At 39.4% G+C, this 27,649-nt stretch overlaps 1 protein-coding gene across 1 annotated transcript in view; it reads left to right on the top strand.

Annotated features, from left to right (window-relative positions):
• The first annotated feature begins 1,822 nt into the window (after positions 1-1,822).
• LOC150078292 (DALR anticodon-binding domain-containing protein 3-like) overlaps positions 1,823-27,649 on the top strand; it is a 325,092-nt gene continuing 299,265 nt past the window's right edge. The window contains exons 1-2 of the mRNA XM_090385185.1: positions 1,823-1,857; positions 15,900-15,965. Coding sequence (XP_090241311.1) covers positions 1,831-1,857; positions 15,900-15,965 — 93 coding nt within the window. The 5' untranslated portion in view covers positions 1,823-1,830. The remainder of the gene's footprint in view (positions 1,858-15,899; positions 15,966-27,649) is intronic.

Consider the following 27,649-nt stretch of genomic DNA (forward strand, 5'->3'; position numbering starts at 1 on the left):
AGATTGGGAAGCAATACAACGAATAAATTTAAATGTAACTATTATGAAATTTCCTGTGCAAGTCTACAAAACCATTATAGGAAAAACCATATATTTTGCTATATATTTTTCCCAAAGGAAAAATATATAGCAAAATTTGGCAACAATGAAGGTATAGAAATATATAGACTTCCAGCAGCAGGAAAATAGTAGTAGTAGTAGCAGTAGTGGCATGTAATGAAAGCAAGTATATGAGCTTATGCAGCATCGGCAAAAAAAAAAAAAAAAAAATCACACCATTCCCTCCAAATGCCTGTCCAGTTCCTCCTTAAATTTATTTAACCTATCAATCTTCTCTTTCTTGATGATTCCCTTCTGATTCTCTCTCTCTTTTTGGCTGGTGCAGCAAAAGCCCCAGGCTTCCTTGCACCATACGGCTAATAATAATAATAATAATAATAATAATAATAATAATAATAATAATAATAATAATAATAATAACTTCCCCAACGACAGATGGAAGTTTGTTCCAGTAATTAACCACCCTCTGGCTAAAGGCAAATTTCGGCACATCTATTCTGCATGTGTCTTTTCTTAATTGGAATTTATGCCCCCTTAGGTTCGTAATCTGAACAAGTGGAAGGATTCCATCAGAATTCAGCGTGCTCAACCCATTCATGGCCTTATTCACCTCAATCAGATCACCGCACACGTGTCTATTCTCCAGCCACTGCAATTTGCAGAACTTAATCCTCTCTTGGTAAGAGGATCCCTTCATTCCCCTCACCAATCTTGTTGCCCTTCTCTGTACACGCTCAAGCAAATCTACATCCTTCCTAAAATGAGGCCTCCAGACCCGTATGCAATACTCAACGCGTGGCCTGACCATTGCCTTATACAGAGGGACAATCACTTCCTTTTCCCTGCTAGCAAAATTCCTATATATCATTGACAAAACCCCATGACCTGCCCTGGCAACCTGTCTGCATTGCTCAGAAAACTTGATATCTGACGGCAAAATTATTCCCAGGTCTTTTTCATATTCTACCTCCTTAAGTTTAGTACCACACAGTTGGTACGTTTCTCTGGGGTTACTTATACCCATATGCAGTACTTTGCATTTGTCAAGTTAAACTTCAGTTGCCATTTCTTAAATCTGCCCAAATTATCTAGATCCTGTTGCAGGAGCACACTGCCATTACTGTCATTAACAACCCTGCCAACCTTTGTATCATCTGCAAACTTCGACACTAAGCCTGATATACCTTAATCAATATCATTGATAAATATACAAAACAACAGTGAACCCAATTAAATAAGAGAAGATGATGTGGTTCTTGAAGAGTAGACGTGGGATTGTCTCATATTACTCATCTTTACCTTCCCAGAAACGCAGTCCCTCCAGGGTGTACTGACTGCCATAATGTTCTCTCAGTAAAATATATTTTACTTGACTGCTCTTGTTACCCGTTACTGCTCTTGTTACCATTTCTAAATTATAGAACTTTATAGGAACTATAACAATGAAGCACATATTGGCTAATGAAGCAAACCTAGATGAATTTTTCTCCAACATGCGAGAGAAGATAACGATGTTTTCTCCCTTTTAAAACTTTCAAACTTGAAACTGTTATATCAATTGAAAGGCACAATACGACCACTTTAGCCCTTCTGCTTAAACCTTTAACAACAACTGCTGTATAATTAAATTATGTGTATGTTTGAAATTGAATATCCGATATGTTTTCGTAACCTTATCTTGCGACTTTTGGGCGATATGGTATTCTGTTCCAATGAATATTTTACCTATGACTTTTACCAGTGGGCACAGCGGGTATTTTTCTTGTAAATATGGATGCTGATTTCACTTCTGATGTAGTAAGTTCTTTTGGTTTATACGTTTCTACCTTTTTTTCTGTCTCTTTTGTTTGTTATTGTTTGATATTTTAGGTATAAGAAGAATAGGGCGGGGAATAGGAGAGTATCAAAAAAAAAAAAACAAAAAACAAAAACCAATAGAGGAGAATGAGTGTTATGAGAGGACTAATTAATTGGTTTTTACAACGAATCTGCAGATATTTAACATCTGAATGTCACTTTGTAAGACCAATAATAATAATAAAAAAGTAAAACTCTACCTGAAAGTGATTCCGTTACTTCGAATGATGATAACTCCACAACTTCAACTGTATGTTTCCAATTATTAGACGAATGTCAGAACCATCGGCTCACTGGTTTGAATAGGTTAGACCAGTGGGTTTCATGCTGTTGGTCATCATGGAACAAATCAATACATCGGCTGTGTTAGGGTAACTAAGAGTAAGGGCAAGTATACATGCACTTGCGATGTAGTAAGTGAAACTTAGACATTAATCATTGCTGAAAATCAAATCAAGAGTATTGCTTCCTCCTATTGCCTGTCTAACATGCTACTCCAATGCTAGGAGCATTTTTAATTGACGTATTTGAAGTACTGATTAAGTCGTCGAATGCAGACACTGAGGATATCAGAAACGTGGATTCACATAGATATGAAGGATGTTGAATTTCAATATGGGAAGTACAATGTTTGCAGGAAGGACAGGAGGAGTTATGCTCTTAGTTAAGGAGATTATTAAATTTAAGTCAGTTGCATCCAGTTGAATTGGGCGATATGATTGGTCCACTTGACATCGATTAGCATTAGCATTAGCATTAGTAGAGGCATTTGATGCAAGAAAGCAAGCTTATGCAGCATCAGCCAAAAAAAAAAAAAAAAAAGTAACATAAATAAATAAAAATAACCACTTCCACTTCATCCCTCTGTTTGTTCGAAATACCTGTCCAGCTGAGCCTTAAACTTATTTAGGCTATCAACTTCCACGACAAGGGATGGAAGTCTGTTCCACCCACCAACCACCCGCTGGCTAAAGGCAAATTTCCGCACATCTATCCTACATCTGTCTTTCCTCAATTTGAATTTATGCCCTCTCAGGTGATTTTTCTGAGCTAGAGGAAGAATCCCATCAGCATTGAGCATGCTCAAACCATTCAAGGCTTTGTACACCTCTATCAGATCACCCCGCTGGTGCCTAGTTTCCAGACACTGTAATTTGCAAAACTTAAGCCTTTCTTCGTAAGAGAACCCCTTTGTCCCATTCACCAATCTAGTTGCCCTTCTCTGTACTCGTTCCAGCAGCTCTACATCCTTCCTGAAATGAGGCCTCCAGGCCTGTATACAGTACTCTAGGTGTGGCCTGACCATTGCCTTATACAAGGGAATAATCACCTCCTTATCCCTGCTAGAAAAATTCCTATATATCATTGACAATACACCATGAGCTACTCTTGCAGCTCGTCTGCACTGCTCAGAGAACTTCATATCTGCCTGCACCACCACCCCCAGGTCCCTTTCATTCTCTACCACTGTCAGTGTAGTACCACAGAGTTGATACGTTGCTCTGGGGTTGCTGTTTCCCATATGTAGTACTTTACATTTGTCAATGTTAAACTTCATTTGCCACCTCGAAGCCCATCTGCTCAACCTTTCCAAATCCTGTTGCAGCAGCATAGTGTCAGTAGTGTCCTTGACAACCCTGCCAACCTTCGTATCGTATGCAAACTTGGACATTAAGCCTGATATACCATCATCAATATCATTTATAAATACAGAAAACAATAAAGGCCCCAATACTGAACCCTGAGGGACTCCACTAATAACATTAGTCCACGATGAGCAGTGTCCATTGATTACCACTCTCTGTCTTCTCCCCCTCAACCACCCCTTTATCCATAGCAGCAACTTGCCTCCAATGCCACACTGCTCCAATTTGTGCAGCAGTCTTCCATGTGCAACAGTATCAAAAGAGTTCTAGAGTTTTCTAAGATCCAAGTATATAATATCAAAGTTATTCCCTGCATCCAGTTCTTTTGTGACTGCATCATAGTATCCAATCAAATTGGTCAGGCAAGACTTCCCCTTAACAAAACCATGCTGTGTCCTAGCTATAACTGAAGTCTTGTCTAGATGATCCTGCAGTGCTTCTTTCACCAGTGCCTCCATTAATTTTCCGGGAACAGAAGTTAAACTCACAGGTCTATAATTACTTGTGTCAGCCTTTGATCCCCCTTTGTGAATTGGGGTCACATTTGCACATCTCCAGTCAATGGGTACCTCCCCTGAGTCCAAGGAAGCTCTCATAATTATGGCTAAGGGTTTGCTTACCTCCTTTGCTGCCTCCTTTAATATAACTGGATAGATCCCATCCACCCCAGGTGCCTTTCTTGTGTTTATCTTCAACAATTTCTCCTCCACTTTGCTCTCAGTTATTACAAGATTCTCTAACTTACTGCTAGAGTTGAATACACCTCTGGCATTCCCCTCGCTGAATAACTCCTCATGTGTGAATGTCGATGCAAAATATTCATTTAGTTTGTTAGCTACCCGAGCAGGGTCATCAACAGTTGACCCATCGATCTCAAGTGGACCAATCTGATTCATCCCCTTCCTTCTAGAGTTTACATAAGTAAAGAACTCTTTGCTGTTTTTCTTCGCATCCCTTGCCAAGGATCTCTCGTAATCTGCCTTCGCCTGCCTAACCTCCTTTGTAACTTGGTTACAGATCAACTTGTATCTGTCATAGGCGTCCGTGTCACGTGTTAATTTGTATGTATCCCATGCATTTTTCTTCTCTGCCATATGCCTCATTAGTTCATCTGACAACCATTTAGGCCTAAACCTTGAACAATATTTCTTAGTTGGTATGTAAAGCCTAGTAGCTTCCACGATAAGTTCTTTGAATGCTTCCCATTTTGAATTTGCTGTTGGCAATATCATCAGTTGATCCCACTGTATAGAATTTAAATACTGTCTCAGTCCATTGTAGTCGCCTTTACGAAAGCAATACCCCTTCCCTTTACCCCTAATGGTAGTTACCTCTTTGAGTAACTCCCACTTCAGCACACTGTGATCACTGCCACCAAGTGGTTCATTTATCTGCAGATTCTTAATGCATGAAGAATCACTACTGATAATCAAATCAAGAGTATTACTCCCTCTAGTTGCCTCCCGAACATGCTGATGTAGAAAACAATCATCCAATAAATCCACAAAAGCCTTGCTACTGTGTGAGTGACCAGCCCCCAAATTCCAGTCAATATCTGGGAAATTAAAATCCCCCATTATAAGACTCTCTGATTTACTGGCCCACTCTATTTCTCCGAACAGTTTCTTATTATACTCATCAGAGTCATTAGGCCTATAGCACACTCCTACTCTCAATTTTGATCTCCCAATGCTTATGTCACACCAAACTGACTCGACACTGCACTGTCCAGCGATGTCGACTGGCTTCACTTCCTTGGATTTTATGTGTTTTTTAACTAATAGCATAACCCCTCCTCCCTTCCTATCCTGTCTATCCTTTCTGTAGACATTGTACTTCCCAAATTGCAGTTCTGCATCCCTTATATCTGTGTGACACCACGTCTCTGATATCCCAACAATATCTGCCTTTGATGTTTTGAGCAATACCTCAAATTCATCAAATTTATTTACTAAACTCCTAGCATTGGTGTACACGTAAGTATACCTGCACCTGTTTCTATTCTTAGCTACCCTAACACAACCCATGTGTTTATTTGTACCACAATGGCTCCCAGCAGTCTCTGAAATACCATGCATCTTGTTTTTCAGGCTTCTACTCATTCTAATAGAAGCAGTGCAAGAATCTCTTTCACCTCTGCCAGTGGCTACTGTCAATCTATTGGTCTTTGTCTCCTCGATGGTTCGACTGTTGATGATCCTGCTCAGATAGCAAACAAACTGAATGAGTATTTTGCATCTACATTCACACGTGAGGAATCATTACAGTTTGAAAATGGAAGAAGGTTATCAAATTGTAGCAGTGTGCTTAATGATTTTGTAATAACTGAGAGCAAAGTGGAGGAGAAATTGTTGAAGTTAAACATAAGAAAGGCACCTGGGGCGGATGGGATCTATCCAGTTATATATTAAAGGAGGCGGCAAAGCAACTAAGCAAACCCTTAGCCATAATTATGAGAGCATCCTTGGATTCAGGGGAGGTTCCCACGGACTGGAGATGTGCAAATGTATCCCCAATTCACAAAGGAGGTTCGAAGGGTGACACGAATAATTACAGACCAGTTAGTTTAACTTCTGTTCCGGGTAAAATAATGGAGTCACTGGTTAAAGATGCATTGCAGGATCATCTAGACAAGACTGCAGCAATAATTCAGACACAGCATGGGTTTGTTAAGGGAAAGTCTTGTCTGACAAATTTGATTGGTTATTATGATGTGGTCACAAAGGAACTGGATGCAAAAAATAATTTTGATATCATATACTTGGATTTCAGGAAAGCTTTTGACACTGTTGCGCATGGAAGACTACTGTACAAATTGGAGCAGAATGGTATTAAGGGTAAGTTGCTACAATGGATAAAAGGATGGTTAAGTGGGAGAAGACAGAGGGTGGTAATCAATGGGTGCTGCTCTTCGTGGACTAATGTTATTAGTGGAGTCCTACAGGGTTCGGTGTTGGGTCCACTGTTGTTTTGTATATTTATCAATGATATTGATGAAGGTATATCAGGCTTAATGTCGAAGTTTGCAGATGACACGAAGGTTGGCAGGGTTGTTAATGACAGTAATGGCAGTGTGCTACTGCAACAGGATCTAGATAATTTGGGCAGATGGGCTAAGAAGTGGCAACTGAAGTTTAACCTTGACAAATGCAAAGTACTGCATATGGGTAGAAGTAACCCCAGAGAAATGTACCAACTGTGTGGTACTACACTTAAGGTGGTAGAAAATGTAAAAGACCTGGGAGTAATTGTGCAGTCAGATATGAAGTTTTCTGAGCAATGTAGACAGGCTGCTAGAGCAGATCATGGGGTTTTGTCAATGATATATAGGAATTTTGCTAGCAGGGAAAAGGTGATTGTCCCTCTGTATAAGGCAATGGTCAGGCCACGCCTTGAGTACTGCGTACAGGTCTGGAGGCCTCATTTTAGGAAGGATGTAGATTTGCTTGAGCGTGTACAGAGAAGAGCAACACGATTGGTGAGGGGAATGAAGGGATCCTCTTACCAAGAGAGGCTTAAGTTCTGCAAATTGCAGTGGCTGGAGACTAGGCACCTGCGCGGTGATCTGATTGAGGTCTATAAGCCTTGAATGGTGTTGAGCACGCTGAATTCTGTATGGATCCTCCACTTGTCAGACATACGAACCTACGGGGACATAAGTTCTAATTAAGAAAGGATAGATGTAGAATAGATGTGCGGAAATTTGCCTTTAGCCAGCGGGTGGTTAATTGCTGGAACAAACTTCCATCTGTCGTTGTGGAAGTTGATAGGTTAAATAAATTTAAGGAGGAACTGGACAGGCAATTGGAGGGTAATGTGTGATTTTTATTTTTTTTTTTTTGCTGATGCTGCATAAGCTCCTACACTTGCTTTCTTGCATCAGGTGCCACTACTACTACTACTACTACTACAAGTGCAATGTTGAGTTAGTTTGAGTGTGATATAAAAGTGGGGAAACAAGACTGAGAGTAAGTGTGTTTTAGGTTTAATGACTGTGATCAGTATACTTGAAAGCTATACAGAGAAATACAGTGGACTAGCAAATCAAATATCTGATAATGGGGATTTTAATTTTTCCAGATGTTGACTGGAATTTTTAAATGCAAGTCTGCATTGACTTTATGAGCGACGAGAGACAAACAAGCAGCACGGTCTTCTTCACGATGGTTGATGGAAACACACTGAGGCGGGCAGCAGGACAAACGTTTGTTTAATTGTTCCGTCCGACATGCGGTAAGCTTAACACATGATTCAAATATTTTTAAACTATCACATAAAAAAAAAAGAACAAGATTGTGGTAACTGAAAATTTGCATCGTATAAAGTGAAAAGTGGTATAATTTTTTTAAATAGCAGTAACTGAAAAATGCGTTAATCGAACTCGCGTTATGCGAGGCCTGGTTGTACTGAGAGATTAATAAAGAACGGCTAATATTTTTTGCAACCAGATAATATCGGTGAAAAATGCAGTGTATTGCAAGAACTTCGAGATATAATTCCTTTAGGTGGGCTAACCGTTGTCTTCCAGCCATGGAGGTAGCACCATCAGCAGCAGCAGCATGGCACCTCCGTAGGCAGGTGGGCAGGAGCAGCAGTACGTAGCACACGCTTGTTGATTAGACCGGGGTTCGAGCCCATGATCACCAAATACGGAGGATGCGGAAAGGTCAGGGAATGACCACCGCATATCCCCGGTGCAATATGGCCTTAGTTGCTAATGCTCCTAAAAACCAAATAAACAAACAAACAGCAACAGCAGCACAGGATACCAAATTTTCCAATGGTACTTGCTTTTCATCAAACATGTACTAGATCATCCATTTTTGCTCCTGTTTTTACAGCAGCAAAAATGGATGATCTCTAGTACAGTAATTTTCTATAGATTTTACAAACAACATCTTGCAATTTACAATTATCATTAAAATAACGAACGTATGCTATTAGAAGGGCCTTATTTGTCAGTAACTGCGGATTCATCAATCTGAAAAGAACATTTTCTCGTTTTTAGTTTGTCAATTATCTGCTCTTTAATGTTAACTGACATCTCATCGATTCGTCTTCGAATTGAATCGTTGCTCAATGGCAATGCTTGAAAAATTCTGGAAGGATTTTGATGCATCAAAAAACAGGCTAATGTGGGTCTTATAACAGTCTCAGTAATTGTATGAGCACTGCCAGATTTCTGCAATTTTATAAGACATAATCATTCAGTTGCCATTTGTTTGTGTGTTCTTTTTAAATGAGGAAATAATAGTGTAGTTTTAAAATTTTAAAATATTCGATATGTTTACCAACTCTCAGGATGTTTCTTTTTTAAGTGATCTAAAAGTCTTGTTGGTTTCATGGTTGGTTTAAATGGAAGTTTATTGGCACAAGGGCAACTAAGGCCAAATTGCACCTGTCACAGTAATTGTTGGTTTCATAGCTTCATTTGAAAAAGAACTATTACACATAAGACACATAGGCTGTCTTAAGCCAAATGGACTTTATTCATCCAGATACTGTCGACACTTTATTTTCAGCACTTGGCATGATTGGTGTGGGGTTAAATAACTACAAAGAATTAAATTATAAAATATAAACTATTTTTATTTAACTCTCATAGCCCATATCACTCACAAAAGTACTGTGGATCAAAAATAAACAACTTCCACAAGAAAACAATAAATCAATACTAATTGTCGCTTAGAAAATAGAAACAATAGACTGAAACATTTCCTGATCCCATCCATCCCTCATATATTGACCAATGAAACAAAAGAATAAGTAAATAGACCATGCCTGCCACCAAGGTCGCAGCTGTTGGAAAATGCCTATGAAAGGCAAAGGTGGTTGAATTAAATGACGCCCATTATCTTCCTTTTTTCAAAATTTCTCACTCACTCCTAATATAATACAGTCAGTCCTCATACAGCACTATAGTTCTGTTCCTAGAAATCCTCGTGCAGTATAAATAACAGGCCCTATTGGGAAAAATAGGGTTAGGTGCCGACCACCCAAGATTGAACACACATTTGTAACCAAAACATTACCAAACACAATAAATAATCGTAATAAAATACTTACGTATTTTATTACGACTATTACGTAATAAAATATTGCTAATGCTTTTACTTCTATCGTAAGCAAACTTGTTTTTTGTTTGATTTTCTACCCAAACAGATGACAGCCGTTTCATCTCTTCCAATTCTTTGTATCTTGACCTAATGGATTTTAATTACACTTCGAGTTGTTCCTGCTACGAAAGTTGTTTTTATTTTCTCTGCATTCTTTCTAATTCTCGGCGTTGCCAGTAGCACGTGCCATATCACATGGTCTTTCATTTCACTCAAAGTGTTTCACAATTTCATATTTTTTCTCTATTGACAGAGGCAGACTGGTATAAAGCCTTACTGGGGAAATCCCGGTGGGCTGGAGGCCGGTGTGATTTTGGCCATAAACAAATTCTCTCGGGTAAGAATTTTTGACCCAGTCCACCTTTGTTTATCGATATTGCTTTTATTTTTCTCTCTGAATCTGTAGTGTCTTTACCAGGATGCTTCCTTTTCACACCTTTTGAGTATTTTGCTCATTTTTAGGGAATAAAGCACAATTACAAAATGAGGAGGCACGCTTGATACACATAAACAAAGCTGCGCATGTGTAGCAACTGAATAAACAACACCGTAACACCTCACTAGCTCACATTTTACTAAAGCACATTTCTGGGGGTTACTACCATAAAACAATAAAACAATTTCCAGCTGCGTTTCTGCTAGTGTAATCTGTTATAAACTGGTAGTAAATTTGATCTAATTGCATTTACGATAATACTGATAGCTGGAATCGTGTGGATTTTTACATTATTATTGTGAAAAGCGTTTTCCCCTTTACTGATATAAAAAACATAAATACATTTTCAGAATCTTCTCTTCATTCCTATCATGTTGCTTTCAGTTGGGGTGATTCTGCGCTCGACTGCCATTTCTTGTAAACACAAAGGCGAATCGTGCATAAGCGAATTTGGTTCGTGTTATGTATACGAACCCTATTTATAAATCATATACGATTGAATTCGTGTAGTGTAAACACGTGTTATAAAAGAGGACTGACTGTATACCTATATATTAAAAATCAGTTGTCTCAGAGAAAAAGAAAACCCAATGAGGGAAATTTAATATTAAGGAATAAGATGTCATCGAGTAGGGTTGAACTTTGGAGGGCCACAAACCACTGTAATACCCACGATTTTTTCCCCCAAACCAATTTTTGCCCCCCTGGGGTGATATCACCCCCCCCTTTGAGAATCCCTGGTCTAGTCTAATAAAGGAGGTAGCATTCTCATATATTTTCTTCAAAATCATAATGTAAGGGATGTCTATGCCTTGTCTTTCCAGTGCCTGAAATAGTGCCTTATGCTGTATGGAGTCAAATGCCTTTTCATAATCCACAAATGCCAGGCATAATGGCGTTTTATATTCATTTACTTTCTCTATTAGCTGTGATATTACGTGAAGGTGACCATAGTTGAGAATCCTGTCCTAAAGCCAGCTAACTCTTTCGGTTGATTCTCATCAAGTATCCTTTCTAATCTGTTAGTAATGACCCTTGTGAACAACTTGTAGATGTGGGACAATAAGCTAATTGGTCTATAATTTCCAATTGCTGATTTATCTCTTTTCTTGTGCAGCAAAATTATGATTTCATTATTCCACTCATTAGGTGTCACTCTTTTCCTAATGTATTTTGTGAAGAGCCTTTCCAGTTTCTGTGTCACGTCTCTTCCTCCCAATTTTAACAACTCTACAGTAACTTCATCTTCACCTGGGTCTTTCTGATTCTTCATTTTCTTCAATGCATGTTGTACCTAATCAGGAAGGATATCAGGTATGTTATATGTGTTGCTAATTTGTGATCCATCTTCCCCATTGCTGGTATTGTTCCCTCATTCCTTTTATACAGTGACGGGCAAAAAAACTGCATCACCTTAAAATAAGTAACATTTGTAGTGAAATGTATAAGATACTGATTACAGTCATTTTGTTTGTCACAAAGCAAAGGTATGACATCAGCTGTTTCTATAAATACGGCATTGGAAGGATATACGCGCTCATTAGTATACTGTTTTGCGGAGATGTAAGCATGGCTCCATATGTTCAATTGACACCAAGAAAAAAAGTGTAGCTGTTGCTCTGTCCCAGGAAGGGCTCTCTACGCGTGCTATTGCTGATAAAATAGGCTGCCACCAGTTAACAGTATCCCGGGTGCTGAAATTAAAGTGTGAATCCAGTGATGTGAAGAGAAGACTTGGATCAGGCCATAAGAGAGAGGGGTGCCTCCGTAGCCAGGTGAGCAGGAGCAGCAGTGCGTAGCACACGCTTCTTGATTAGACCGGGGTTCAAGCCCGTGACCACCAAATACGGAGGATGCGGAAAGGTCAGGGAATGACCACCACATAACCCCGGAGCAATATTGTCTTAGTTGCTAATGCTCCTAAAATCCAAATAACAAACAAGCCATAAGAGAGTGACTATGCCTTTCCAAGATTGATATTTTAAATGGCTATGCCTTCGTAATTGCCATGCTAGTGCTCCTGATCTAAAACTGGACTTTGAGATGGGCTCTGGTGTTGAAACAAGTGCACGAACTATCCAAAGATGGCTTTCAGAATGTTACCTGCATGCCTGTTGGCCCAAGAAGAAGCCTTTGATCCAACAAATGAGGAAGAAGCGACTTGCTTGGGCATGTCCAAGAAACATGCGTTCTTTGGACAAAAGAGCAATAGGACACTGTCATCTTTTCTGACGAATCGAAATTCAACCTGTGTGGCTCGGATGGGAAGCGATATGTCAGAAGACGAAAATCGGAGGCAAACCATCCTGACTGCATAACACCGATTGTAAAGTTTTCTGCCGGTTGGATGGTCTGGAACTTTTATCCAAAACCCATATAAAAAATCATTAGTACCAAGGAAATATATTGGGGCAAATTCATTACAATAGTCAACAAATTTTTTGGCCATCTTCTCATCCTCCCTAAGTTGCCATAAGCTAGGGGTGGCCAAGATTTTGGTCAAAATCAAAATATTATTATGCGCCCCACTGCATACGTTTAGCATTAGCATTAGCAGAGGCATATGATGCAAGAAAGCAAGCTTATTCAGCATCAGCCAAAAAAAAAAAAAAAAAAAAAACCCACTCCCATTTCACCCCTCCGTTCGTTCGAAATACCTGTCCAGTTGAGCTTTAAATTTGTTTAGGCTATCAACTTCAACAACAAGTGATGGAAGTCGGTTCCACCAACCAACCACCCGCTGGCCAAAGGCAAATTTCCGCACATCTATCCGACATCCGTCCTTCCTCAATTTGAATTTATGCCCTCTGAGGTGATTATTCTGAGAAAGATGAAGAATCCCATTGGCATTGAGCATGCTCAAACCATTCAAAGCCTTATACACCTCTATCAGATCACCTCGCCGGTGCCTAGTCTCCAAACTCTGTAATTTGCAAAACTTAAGCCTTTCTTCGTAAGAGCAACCCTTTGTTCCATTTACTAATCTTGTTGCCCTTCTCTGTACCCGTTCCAGCAGCTCTACATCCTTCTTGAAATGAGGCCTCCAGACCTGTATACAGTACTCAAGATGTGGCCTTACCATTGCCTTATACAAGGGAATAATCACCTCCTTATCCCTGCTAGAAAAATTCCTGTATATCATTGACAAGACACCATGAGCTACTCTTGCAGCTCGTCTGCACTGCTCAGAGAACTTCATATCTGCCTGCACAATTACCCCCAGGTCCTTTTCATTCTCCACCACTGTCAGTGTAGTACCGCAGAGTTGATACGTTGCTCTGGGGTTACTGTTTCCCATATGCAGCACTTTACATTTGTCGATGTTAAACCTCATTTGCCACCTCTCAGCCCATCTGTTCAACCTTTCCAGATCCTGTTGCAGCAGCATAGCGTCAGTATTGTCATTAACGACCCTGCCAACCTTTGTATCATCTGCAAACTTGGACATTAAACTTGATATCCCATCATCAATATCATTCATAAACACCGAAAACAACAACGGACCCAACACTGAACCTTGAGGAACTCCACTAATAACATTAGTCCACGTTGAGCAGTGTCCATTGATTACCACTCTCTGTCTTCTGCCACTCAACCATCCCCTTATCCATAGCAGCAATTTGCCTCCAATGCCACACTGCTCCAATTTGTGCAGCAGTCTTCCATGTGCAACAGTATCAAAAGCCTTTCTAAGATCCAAATATATAATATCAAAGTTATTCCCTGCATCCAGTTCTTTTGTGACTACATCATAGTATCCAATCAAATTGGTCAGGCAAGACCTGCCCTTAACAAAACCATGCTGCGTCTGAGCTATAACTGAATTCTTGTCTAGATGATCCTGCAGTGCTTCTTTAACCAGTGCCTCCATTAATTTACCTGGAACAGAAGTTAAACTAACAGGTCTATAATTACTTGTGTCAGCCTTTGATCCTCCTTTGTGAATTGGGGTTACATTTGCACATCTCCAGTCTATGGGTACCTCCCCTGAGTCCAAAGAAGCTCTCATAATTATGGCTAGGGGTTTGCATACTTCCTTTGCTGCCTCCTTTAATATAACTGGATAGATCCCATCCACCCCAGGTGCCTTTTTTATGTTTATCCTCAACAATCTCTCCTCCACTTTCCACTCAGTTATTACAAAATCATCCAGCTCACTGCCAATGTTTACTTTACCTACATCATTCTCCTTCCTGAATAACTCCTCATGCGTGAATGTAGATGCAAAATACTCGTTTAGATTGTTAGCCACCTGAGCAGGATCCTCAACTGTTGAACCATCAATATCCAGTAGACCAATCTGATTCATCCCTTTCCTTTTCGAGTTCAAGTATGTAAAGAAGTCTTTTCTGTTTTTCTTTGCATCCTTTGCCAAGGATTTTTCATAGTCTGCCTTTGCCTGCCTAATCTCCTTTGTGACTTGGTTACAGACCAACTTATATCTATCATAGGCTTCCATGTCACCCATTAATTTGTATGTATCCCATGCATTTTTCTTCTCTGCCACATGCCTCATTAGTTCATCTGACAACCATTTAGGCCTAAACCTTGAACAATATTTCTTAGTTGGTATGTAAAGCCTGGTAGCCTCCAAGATTAGTTCCTTGAATGCTTCCCATTTTGAGTTTGCTGTTGGTAACATCATCAGTTGGTCCCACTGTATAGAATTTAAATACTGTCTCAGACCATCATAGTCGCCTTTACGAAAACAAAAACCCTTCCCTTTACCTCTGATGGTAGTTACCTCCTTGAGTAAATCCCACTTCAACACACTGTGATCACTGCCACCTAGTGGTTCATTTATCTGCAGGTTCTTAATGCATGAAAAATCACTACTGATAATCAGATCAAGAGTATTGCTCCCTCTTGTCACGAACATGCTGATGTAGAAAACAATCATCCAATAAATCCACAAAAGCCTTGCTAGTGTGCGAATGACCAACCCACAAATTCCAGTCAATATCTGGGAAATTAAAGTCCCCCATTATAAGACTCTCTGATTTACTGGCCCACTCTATTTCCCTGTACAATATCTTATTATACTCATCAGAGTCATTAGGCCTATAGCACACTCCCACTCTCAATTTTGATTTCCCTATGCTTATGTCACACCAAACTGACTCGACACTGCCCTGTCCATCGATGTCGACTGGCTTCACTTCCTTGGACTTTATGTGTTTCTTAATTAATAGCATAACCCCTCCTCCCCTCCTGTCCTGTCTATCCTTTCTATACACATTGTATTCCCCAAATTCCAGTTCCGCATTACTTATATCTGTGTGACACCACGTCTCTGATATCCCAACAATATCTGCCTTTGATGTTTTGAGCAATACCTCAAATTCATCAAATTTATTTACCAAACTCCTAGCATTGGTGTACACGCAGGTATACATGCACCTGTTTCTATTCTTAGCTACTCTAACACTTATATCTATCTTATATTTTAAAATTTATAAACAATTTTTCAATATGTGTTGATTAACTTTTTTACCCGTGTGCAATGAAATTCTTGAGATGATAGATTGTGGCACATTTCGAAGAAAAAAAGAGTAGGTTGCATCACAAATTAAGTTGGCCACCGCTGCTATAAGCAATTGTTGGAATAAGATGATACAGTGTTCTTTTGAACAATTTTGTGTTGGAAAGAAATTTGTTTATTATGTTATCTATAATGATTCCATTAAAATTTTATTCCATTATAATGATTCCATTAAAATTTTATTCCATTATAATGATTCCATTTAAATTTATATTAAATTATTCTTTTCTGTTTAATTTTAGGATATTGATGGGGTTTGGACGGGAGCTCAGTTGCTCTCAAGACCTGCAGAAGAATTTATTAATGATGTAGGTATTTTTTAAATAGTTTATGCTGAAGGCAAACACAATGTACTCTAAACATTGTAGTGTTTAATCACATTATGTATATTAAAATTTATGTAAACTTGTGTAATGTGAAAACATGTAACTTATTTAATTGCATTATTTTAGTGTGATATAGTGATAAAAAAGGAAAAAAAATGAGATTGTGGTGTGCCACAGATGGATACAATGACAATTGGGTTAAGCAAATGGCTGTGAATATATTACCATAGGGGAATTTTACTTTTCTAGAGATACATGGAGACTAATGGGAGGGGTACCCTCATAGCAGAATTATATTTCTTGGTTGATCAGATGACTTCTTATTGAACATATTACAACTGCACATGTAAGAACAGTATTTTTGATCTCATTTTTATCAAGATTTTGCTTGGCAATCATGTGATCATACTAAAGCAGTGGTGGCAATTTGTTCTTCCATATGACCAGAGAAAGTAATACTCTCTAAGAAAGAGGCAACCAGAGAAAGTAATACTCTTGATCTGGTTATCAGCAGTGATCATTCATGTATTACGAATTTGCAGATAAAAGAACCACTAGGTGGCAGTGATCACAATGTACTGACGTGGGATTTACTTAAAGATTTAATTACCATCAGGGGTAAAGGAAAGGGTTTTTGCTTCCGTAAAGGCGAGTACAGTGGTCTCCGACAGTTTTTAAATTCTGTACAGTGGGATCAACTGACGTTTGTCAGTTGATCCCACTAAGTTTGATCTAAGTTTGTCAACAGTAAATTCTAAGTGGGAAGCATTCAGGGAATTAATCGTGGATGCTACTAAAAGTTTCATACCTATTAAGAAATATTGTTCAAGGTTTAGGCCTAAATGGATGTCAAATGAACTAATGAGACTCGTAACAGAGAAGAAAAATGCATGGGATGCATATAAATTATCAAGCGACTCAGAAGCCTATGGCAGATATAAGTTGATCTGTAATCAGGTCACAAAGGAGGTTTGGCAGGCGAAGGCAGATTACGAGAAATCCTTGGCAAAAGATGCTAAGAAAAACAGCAAGGATTTCTTTACTTATATAAACTCTAAAAGGAAGGGGATGAATCTGATTGGTCCACTTGACATTGATGGTTCGACTGTTGATGATCCTGCTCAGATAGCAAACAAACTGAATGAGTATTTTGCATCTACATTCACACATGAGGAATTATTAAGGTTTGAAAATGGCAGAAGATTATCAAATTGTAGCAGGATACTTAATGATTTTGTAATAACTGAGAGCAAAGTGGAAGAGAAACTGTTGAAGTTAAATGTAAGAAAAGCACCTGGGGTGGATGAGATCTATCCAGTTATATTAAAGGAGGCGGCAAAGCAACTAAGCAAACCCTTAGCCATAATTAAGAGAGCATCCTTGGACTCAGGGGAGGTTCCCACGGACTGGAGATGTGCAAATGTATCCCCAATTCACAAAGGGGGTTCGAAGGGTGACACGAGTAATTACAGACCAGTTAGTTTAACTTCTGTTCCGGGTAAAATAATGGACTCGCTGGTTAAAGATGCATTGTGGGATCATCTAGACAAAACTGCAGCAATAATTCAGACACAGCATGGGTTTGTTAAGGGAAAGTCTTGTCTGACAAATTTGATAGGATATTATGATGTGGTTACAAAGGAACTGGATGCAAAAAATAATTTTGATATCATATATTTGGATTTCAGGAAAGCTTTTGACACTGTTGCGCATGGAAGACTATTGTACAAATTGGAGCAGAATGGTATTAAGGGTAAGTTGCTACAATGGATAAAAGGATGGTTAAGTGCGAGAAGACAGAGGGTGGTAATCAATGGGTGCTGCTCTTCTTGGACTAATGTTATTAGTGGAGTCCCACAGGGTTCGGTGTTGGGTCCACTGTTGCTTTGTATATTTATCAATGATATTGATGAAGGTATATCAGGCTTAGTGTCGAAGTTTGCAGATGATACAAAGGTCGGCAGGGTTGTTAATGACAGTAATGGCAGTGTGCTACTGCAACAGGATCTAGATAATTTAGGCAGATGGGCTAAGAAGTGGCAACTGAAGTTTAACTTTGACAAATGCAAAGTACTGCATATGGGTAGAAGTAACCCCAGAGAAACGTACCAACTGTGTGGTATTACACTTAACGGTGGTAGAAAATGAAAAAGACCTGGGAGTAATTGTGCAGTCAGATATGAAGTTTTCTGAGCAATGCAGACAGGCTGCCAGGGCAGGTCATGGGGTTTTGTCAATGATATATAGGAATTTTGCTAGCAGGGAAAAGGATGTGATTATCCCTCTGTATAAGGCAATGGTCAGGCCACGCCTTGAGTACTGCGTACAGGTCTGGAGGCCTCATTTTAGGAAGGATGTAGATTTACTTGAGCGTGTACAGAGAAGGGCAACAAGATTGGTGAGGGGAATGAAGGGATCCTCTTATCAAGAGAGGCTTAAGTTCTGCAAATTGCAGTGGCTGGAGACTAGGCACCTGCGCGGTGATCTGATTGAGGTGTATAAGGCCTTGAATGGGTTCAGCACGCTGAATTCTGATGGGATCCTTCCACTTGTTCAGATTACGAACCTAAGGGGGCATAAATTCAAATTAAGAAAAGACAGATGTAGAATAGATGTGCGGAAATTTGCCTTTAGCCAGCGGGTGGTTAATTGCTGGAACAAACTTCCATCTGTCGTTGTGGAAGTTGATAGGTTGAATAAATTTAAGGAGGAACTGGACAGGCATTTGGAGGGATTGGTGTGATTTTTTTTTTTTTTTTTTTTGGCTGATGCTGCATAAGCTCATACATTTGCTTTCTTGCATCACATGCCACTACTACTACTACTGAAAAAAAAAAAAAAAAAACAAGATCTCAAGATTGAATTATTATGCTTTTTTTAAAATAAGTCTATCTTTATCTGAACTGTTGTAAAATGTAAGTCAAACACCGTTATTCCAAAAGGCTCTCTCTACAAGCCTCCATTTCCTAGTGAATCTATGCAATGTGCTTGCCGGAACTTCAGCTACATGACCCTCAATATTTGGATCGGCTGCCTCCATCGTGACATATGGAATGCCTCCACCAGTAAAGCACCCCTGATGCTTGAACTTAGGAGTTTGGTTCCTAGCTCTATTTACTCAAGTATAATCCATACTTTGTGCTTCCAAGCTGTCGGAGTCTGACCACTATTGCACATGACAAAAACAAAGTTTGCAATTTTAATCCGCGAGTCCCGCGACTTTCGTCATCGACATAGTACTACCACAGCAAATTGCACACAATTTGTACTGAACTTGAGCGACAAGCATTTATCTACAGAACAGATAAATCTTTTGACTTTGGGAATGAAGTTTGCAGTTCTTCCCTGAAGTCACTGATATTGCTTTAGGTGTCATTATTAGCACGTTTCCCTGAAGAAGTGGCGAACGCAATTTGCCTAAAAACCGCAGCGATTTTACTTTATGCTTGCCCTGCCTCCTCCACTCTCAATCACCGACAGATCCCTGCCCTTAGAACAATGAAGCAGGATTCTTCCATTGTCATCCTTCTGGCAGACAAAGGACATTGAACAGTTGTGTTGAATTGTACTGATTATGAGGAAAAAACCCTGTCACTTCTGCAGGGCACTTCTGTCTACCAGCCACTAACTGTCCCTCCCATCAGTGCCTTGGAACAGTGGGAGTTGAAAGTGAATGTGCTCATCAACAGTTGGTTTCAACAAGGGAAAATAACCGAGTTCACATGTAGTCACCTCCATGCCTCTGGTTGCCTGATCCCACAATTCTACAGGCTACTGAAAGTCCATAAAGGAGGTGTACCATTAAGACCCATTGTCTCCTGTTGTGTCTCACCAAGTTATGAGTTGGTAAAATTAGTCTCGGAGCTCCTCTCTCCCCTCATAGGCAAGACCGTCAACACCGTTTCGAACAGTAGTAAATTTATAGAACGGATAAAAGCCCTGTCCATCTCCGATGATCAATCCATGGCCTCGTTCGATATAGTGTCCCTATTTACTTTCATCCGTGTTGAGCTTGCTATCACGTGTACCAAGGAACTCTTGGATAGTGACCAGACAGACCCTTAGCAACAGAACCCAACTAACTTCAGATGGTATTTCCACTGCTCTCAGACTGTGCTTAACTGGTGGCGCAATCATGTTCGATGATTCCATTTACCAACAGGTGCATGGAACGGCCATGGGTTCCCCAGTTAGTTCAGTCACGGCAAACATCGCTGTGGAAGAATTAGAGGGTTGTGCGTTTACAAGTATACCAGATCCCATTACCTGTTTGTGTCGCTATGTGGATGATGTGTTTGTAGTTATTAGCATTAGTAGAGGCGTATGATGCAAGAAAGGAAGCTTATGCAGCATCAGCCAAAAAAAAAAAAAAAATGCTCCTATTTCACCCCACTGTTCGTTCCAAATACCTGTCCAGCTCAGCCTTAAATTTATTTAGGCTATCAACTTCCACAACAAAGGATGGAAGTCTGTTTCACCAACTAACTACCCACTGGCTAAAGGCAAACTTCCGCACATCTGTCTTTTCTCAATTTGAAGTTATGCACTCTCAGGTGATTATTCTGAGCAAGAGGAAGAATCCCACCACCATTGAGCATGCTCAAACCATTCAAGGCTTTATACACCTCGATCAGATCACCTCGCAGGTGCCTAGTCTTCAGACACTAATTTGCAAAACTTAAGCATTTCTTCGTAAGAGCAACCCTTTACTCCATTCAGTAATCTTGTTGCCCTTCTCTCTACTCGTTCCAACAGCTCTACATCCTTCTTAAAATGAGGCCTCCAGACCTGTATACAGTACTCAAGGTGTAGCCTGACCATTGCCTTATACAAGGGGATAATCACCTCCTTATCCCTGCTAGAAAAATTCCTGTATATCATTGACAAGACACCATGAACTACTCTTGCAGACTGTCTGCACTGCTCAGAAAACTTCATATCTGCTTGCACAATTACCCCCAGGTTCACGTTCACTTACCACAGAGTTACGTTACTCTGGGGTTACTGCTCCCATATGTAGTACTTTTCATTTGTCAATGTTCAACTTCATTTTCCACCTCTCAGCCCATCTGCTCAACTTTTATAGATCCTGTTGCAGCAATGTACTGTCATTAGTGTCATCAACAACCCTGCCAATCTTCGTATCGTCTGCAAACTTGGACATTAAGCTTGATATACCATCATCAGTATCATTTATAAATGCAGAAAACAACAATGGACCCAACACTGAACCCTGAGGGATTCCACTAATAACATTAGTCTACAATGAGCAGTGTCCATTGGTTACCACTCTGTATTCTCTCACTCAACCATCCCTTTATCCATAGCAGCAATTTGCCTCCAATGCCACACTGCTCCAATTTGTTCAGCAGTCTTCCATGTGCAACAGTATCAAAAGCCTTTCTAAGATCAAATATATGATATCAGTTATTCCCTGCATCCAGTTCCTTTGTGACCACATCATAGCATCCAATCAAATTGGTCAGGCAAGACTTTCCGTTAACAAAACCATACTGTGTCCGAGCTATAACTGAAGTCTTGTCTAGATGATCCTGTAGTGCTTCTTTAACCAGTGCCTCCATTAATTTCACTGGACAAGAAGTTAAACTAACAGGTCTATAATTGCTTGTCGCCCGTTGATCCTCCTTTGTGAATTGGGGTCACATTTGCACATCTCCAGTCCATGGGTACCTCCCCTGAGTCCAAAGAAGCTCTCATAATTATGGCTAAGGGTTTGCTTACTTTTCTCCTCCACTTTCCTCTCAGTTATTACAAAATCATCTAGCTCACTGCCAGAGTTTAACTCACCTCTGGCATTCCCCTCCCTGAATAACTCCTCATGTGTGAATGTAGATGCAAAATACTCATTTAGTTTGTTAGCCACCTGAGCAGGATCATCAACAGTTTAACCATCAATATCCAGTGGACTAATATGATTCATCCCTTTCCTATTAGAGCTTACATAGGTAAAGAACTCTTTGTTGTTTCCTTTGCATCCTTTGCCAAAGATTTCTCATCTGTTTTGTTGTTTTTTTTTGCATCCTTTGCCAAAGATTTCTCATAATCTGCCTTTGCCTGCCTAATCTCCTTTGTGACTTGGTTACAGGCCAGCTTATATCTATATAGGTTTCCATGTCACACATTAATTTATATGTATCCTATACATTTTCTTCTCTGCCATATGTGTCATTAGTTGATCTGACCTCCATTTAGGCCTAAACCTTGAACAGTATTTCTTACTTGGTATGTAAAGCCCAGTAGCTTCCAAGATTAATTCTTTGAATGTTTCCCATTTTGAATTTGCTGTTGGTAACATCATCAGTTGGTCCCACCATATAGAATTTAAATATTGTCTCAGACCACCATAGTTGCCTTTACAAAATCAAAAACCCTTCCCTTTACCCCTGATGGTAGTTACCTCTTTGAGTAAATCCCACTTCAGCACACTGTGATCACTGCCACCTAGTGGTTCCTTTATCTGCAGATGCTTAATGCATGAAGAATCACTACTGATAATCTGATCAAGATTATTACTCCCTCTAGTTGCCTCCCGAACATGCTGATGTAGAAAACAATCATCCAATAAATCCACAAAAGTCTTGCTAGTGTGTGAGTGACCAACCCACAAATTCCAGTCAATATCTGGGAAATTAAATCCCCCCCCCCCAATTATAAGACTTTCTAATTTACTGGCCCAATCTATTTCCCGTACAGTTTGTTATTATACTAATCAGTTATTCCCAGGAATTTGGGCAACCGACTCTTAGACCACCTTAGCTCTCAAACACCTTTCATAAAATTCACGATCTAACTATCGCGCAATACCCTACCATACTTAGACATCCTAGTCCGACGTGAGGGCACATGCTTGAGAACAACAGTCTATTGCAAGCCAATGTGTGCTGGCCAATTTACCACCTACCGGTCAGCACACGTGCAACCATCTTCTCAACACTGCATGGATCTTGTTGACTCGTGCCTGGACCCACTCTAGTTCTGCAGTTGAGAGATGCACCGAGATTGCTAGGGTCAAGACAGATGTTACGAGATGTGGCTATCCCACCAGTACTCTAGATAGGTACGACCTACAGGCTCGTGACCACTTAGCGAATGACAGGACCGTTTAAGGTAATGACTCCACCACAAGCGCCTTTATCTCATACTACTCAAACCTTTCATATCAGATTTCTAGGGTCCTGAAATTTCATGGCATACAGTGTGTACAACTCTGTGGCAGGTAACTATGATACCTCATCCCCAGAGTGAAAACACCAGTTCCCAGCTTACTACTGAGTGGACTAATCCGCCACATTTCTTGCCGTGACTGCACTAGATGCTACATCGGGGAAACTGGAAGAAGACGTGGCAAGGCAGATGTATTTCAGAAAATGAAAGAGCCATTTGCTTAGCGGACATAGAACACTCAGCCATTGCTGAGCACTTCCGGTCAACCTGACACGACATTGACTCACACCGTGATGTCATGGTTGTCAGTCGGTCGCGCCATTACCGGTGCCCCACCTGGTTGGAGTCACTGCACATCACATGCTCTAATACTTCTGTCAACAGAAACAGAGGATGTCGTGTTCATCCTCTTATTGAAGCAACCATTCTCATGACTGACAAATGATGGCAATGTTACCATATGTCACAACCACAGACTTCAACTTCCAACAGTTAGTTGTTGCATCACGCAGTTCACTGTGCATGATTACCATCGCATGCTCTCAGGTTCTACGTTCCCAAAACTTTCAATCCAATCCAATGGTTAGCTGATGAAGAGCAACATAAAGCCTGAAAGCTTTTGTATTACTGGTTACTGTATGTATCTACCTATTCTGTTTTTACTGTTTATCGTATGTATTTAACATTAAACCTAGTTTAACTACAACTTGTTATTTTACTTTCCATTCCACTCTGTGCTACATAATGAAAATAGTGAAATAGTGTTGTGAATAGAATTTTGGTGGGAAATTATGATGGCCTTAGGCATAATTTGAATTCTAAATAATAGAAAAGTTCGTTATTCTAAAAGCATTAATGCTAAATAGGAACTGTTCAAAGAAGTAATTCTAGAAGTTGTCCATCCTTTTATACCTATAAAGCATTATCATTCTAGGCTGTTGCTAACTTCATCAACATTATTATTATTAGCATTAGCCATATGGTGTAAGGAAGCCTGAGGCTTATGCTGCACCAGCCAAAAAAAAAAAAAAAATTTCTGAATTACCCCCGAGAAAGAGAGAGAGAGAGAAGTAGAAGGGAATCACCAAGAAAGAGAAGAATGATGATATCCAGCTTGGGACCCTGGGTGTGCCAAGCCCATACTCACCAGATGTGAGCCCCTGGTTAAAATAGTGTGGAACCACTATGCTGATGAAGTTAGTAACAGTAAAGAAAGTTGCATGGTATAAATATGAATTATCAAGAGACACTGAACACTATGAAAAGCAAAGTAGAGCAGTAAAGATTGCGGGGTTATATTTCAGTGCAGCATTTGAAATACATTACCTTCCAAAAAAGTATCTAGACAGTTCTGTTTTCATAGTTTATTGGATCTTTCTGAATAAAGAAGTGATTCGGCAGGTATATAAGGAAGGCATGTGAAACACAACTTCGTTGTTCTCATCATACCAAGAAGAGCCAAGCTGACTGATTTTGAGAGGTGGTTTTGTCAGATGTCATATTGTTGGCTTGTCAGTTTATGCATTTGTTGATAGCCTATGCCATTCAAAGTTAATTGTTGGTAATGTTTTTATGAAATGGAAGTGTGATGGTCTCATTGCTCTCCAGCAATGCACAAGAAGACTGTGGAGGCTCACTCCACGTGACCAGAGGGTACCTGTATTATGATAATCTTATTAGGCTTCCTTGCAAAACATCAACCAGGAGTTGAAGGCATCAGCAGGGTTTGAAGTCTCTATGAACATACTGTATGCCTGATTGGGTCAGTGGAAATTGACTCTGTGGAGTAATGAATCTCAGTGCACCTTATTCTGATTATATTGATAGGTGTGCAGGATGCCTGGAGAACATTTGCTTTCAGAGTGCATTGTGTCAATAACGAATGTGGAAGAGATGGACTTTGGTGTGTAGTTGTTTTTCATGGTGTGGCTTAGTCTTTATGTGCGGTGAACCAGGAATGCTGATGCCGCTCCTAACATTTTGTACAATGCAATTCCATGCAGTTCTTTGACATATACTTAATGTTTGCTTCAATAGGATAATGCCCCATGCAATATCACTGTTGCTGTTTGGCAATTGTTCATTGATAAGAATATACAAAAGTTGGAATGGCCACCCCAGAGTCCTGATTTGAACTCTGTGGAACATTTATGGGATGATGGAACATTGATTGAACTCCAGATCAACACTTTCCACACTAATAGGTCAACTGGTCACTATTTTACAGAAGATATACCTGATGCAGTTTATTGTTTGTTGGTGGAAAGCCCATATGGATGGGGTTTGTCATAGTGGCTGGGGTGGGGGGAACACACTATTGAAGTGAGTGAGACCCATGTTTGTTTTAACAGGATAATGGCTTATGCTGTCCTTGGTGACGTTTATAAATTTCTCCAGCACTGATAGGATTCAAACCCTATGGGTTCGAATCCTGTCAGTGACTGGAGGAATTTATAAACGTCTCAGTTGGGACTATAGTTTATCTGATCTCAGGGAGAATAGGGTTTCCCTGTGAGTTATTTTAAGTTTTTAAGTCTCACAACCAGGGACGGCTCGTTGGTAGGCACTGCGGAACTGCACACCCCCAACTTTTTAAATCTAAATATACAGTCAACAGAGTTATATGAAATTTTCTATAATAATAAAAATAGATAAACCTGTTAATAAAAATATTCATTGCATTGCAATGAATATTTTTATTAACAGGTCCCGCATATAGTATACTCATCCTCTATTTCCAATAATCATTTCAATTATAAACGAATAAAAACAAGAGATCGTTTTCAACTTTGAAGTTTAACCGTAGGCAGAACTGTGCGCTACGCAGTTCCACATTTAGGTCCCAGTGGTTGAGTCAATGCTTAGTTGGCAGGTTGCCAATACACATTTGTTTGAAGTGATAAAACGAGTCAAAGGAACTGTGGAGCGAGCAGTGCCGATTTGAACAATGCATGAAACTTGAATAAAAAAGTTATTAATCTGTTTTCAGCAAATAAAAACTGAAGAATGGATTTTACTTTTAAATAAAATTTCGAGATTACCTAAGTCTGTTAATGGTAAGTGTCCAGTTAACGTTTTTTGTAGTATTTTTAACTTGCTTATTATTATTATTATTATTACCACCATCTATGTCTACATGTCTTATAACCAAGGCAATTTAATGTAACTTTAAGAAGCAGCACCCCCATACATCAGTCATGAGCCGCCACTGCTCACAACATGCAGATTGGCCTGTGAACAAATATGCTTATACAGATGTAACACACAATAGAACAATATAGTCTAAGTTGCTCCTAAAAAAAAAAAAAAAAAACATTTCCCATGCTGTACCACTGGTGCAATTTGAGAATGTTTCATGGACATCAATGTACAAAAGTTGGAATGGCTGGCAGGGAATTCCAGTTTGAACACTGGAATACCTATAGGATGAGTTGGAATGTCAGGTGAGGTAGCATGTTACAAATTGGTAGCTTAACTGCTTTTCTGCAGGAGGAATGAAGGACTATACCCTGTGCAGTCTATTGTTTGCAAGCATTGAATTTTAAATAGTGGATTTACCATTGTGGTGATACTATTAATATTAAAATAATATTAGCAATTTAGCCAAATCAGGAATAATGGTATCTTTTTTGTGTTGAGCATAAGCCCAAACCCTTGAAAGCCAGAAGTCGGTTTCCCTCATTAGAGAGCAATGTGTCCAAAGCAGAAACCGAATGCAGAAATGAATACAATTTTCAAATTACATTACCCTTCAAAACATATCTGGACACATGTCGGTTTCACACTGACATCACAGTCATTAACTTCAGCATGTCAATCCCACTCGGCAGTTGTGCATTATGTAAAGCTCATGTGGTGGAAAATGTTGCCACAACCTGATCTAAAAATGCAAAGTTCTTTGGATCTCTAAATCTTTAGATTCCAAATATAGTGTAAATTATTAAAAGAGAGAAATATAATAAATAATTATCAGTTTAGATATCCCCTATGTGAATTCAATAAGACAGTGTATGTTGAGAATGGGATGTTAGCTGTTCTATCATCGTTTCAGCACCTAAAGAGCCAAAAAAAAAAACCTACCACAGTACCTAGTAATCAACGATATGAATATTATAAATCATCAGAATATGGCTAAGAGTTTTGAGAGTTATTCAAAATTACTAAACTGAAATCCACAGGAATCTTAATGACCCAAAATTAATTTTATCAAATGACGGCATCTTAAGATGTTAATTGTTCAAGTGCCCTAATCAAGATTTCAACAGTTTATTTAGATTCGAAGTAAAAAATCATGCCATTCAAATTTCATTATAATGAGGTAATAGACACAGCATTACAATGTACATCCATGCTTACTATATTTATCACAGGTAACTTTTGAATTATAAGTTTCAGATGACTTATGTCTCAATAAACAGTTTTAATAATTACCATTTTTTTTTGTAAAGAATCTTTGTAAAAAGAATATAAAAGAAAAGGAT

Source organism: Mastigoproctus giganteus, chromosome 11, assembly GCF_048544385.1.
Source record: "Mastigoproctus giganteus isolate SK-2022 chromosome 11, ASM4854438v1, whole genome shotgun sequence".
NCBI lineage: Eukaryota > Metazoa > Arthropoda > Arachnida > Uropygi > Thelyphonidae > Mastigoproctus > Mastigoproctus giganteus.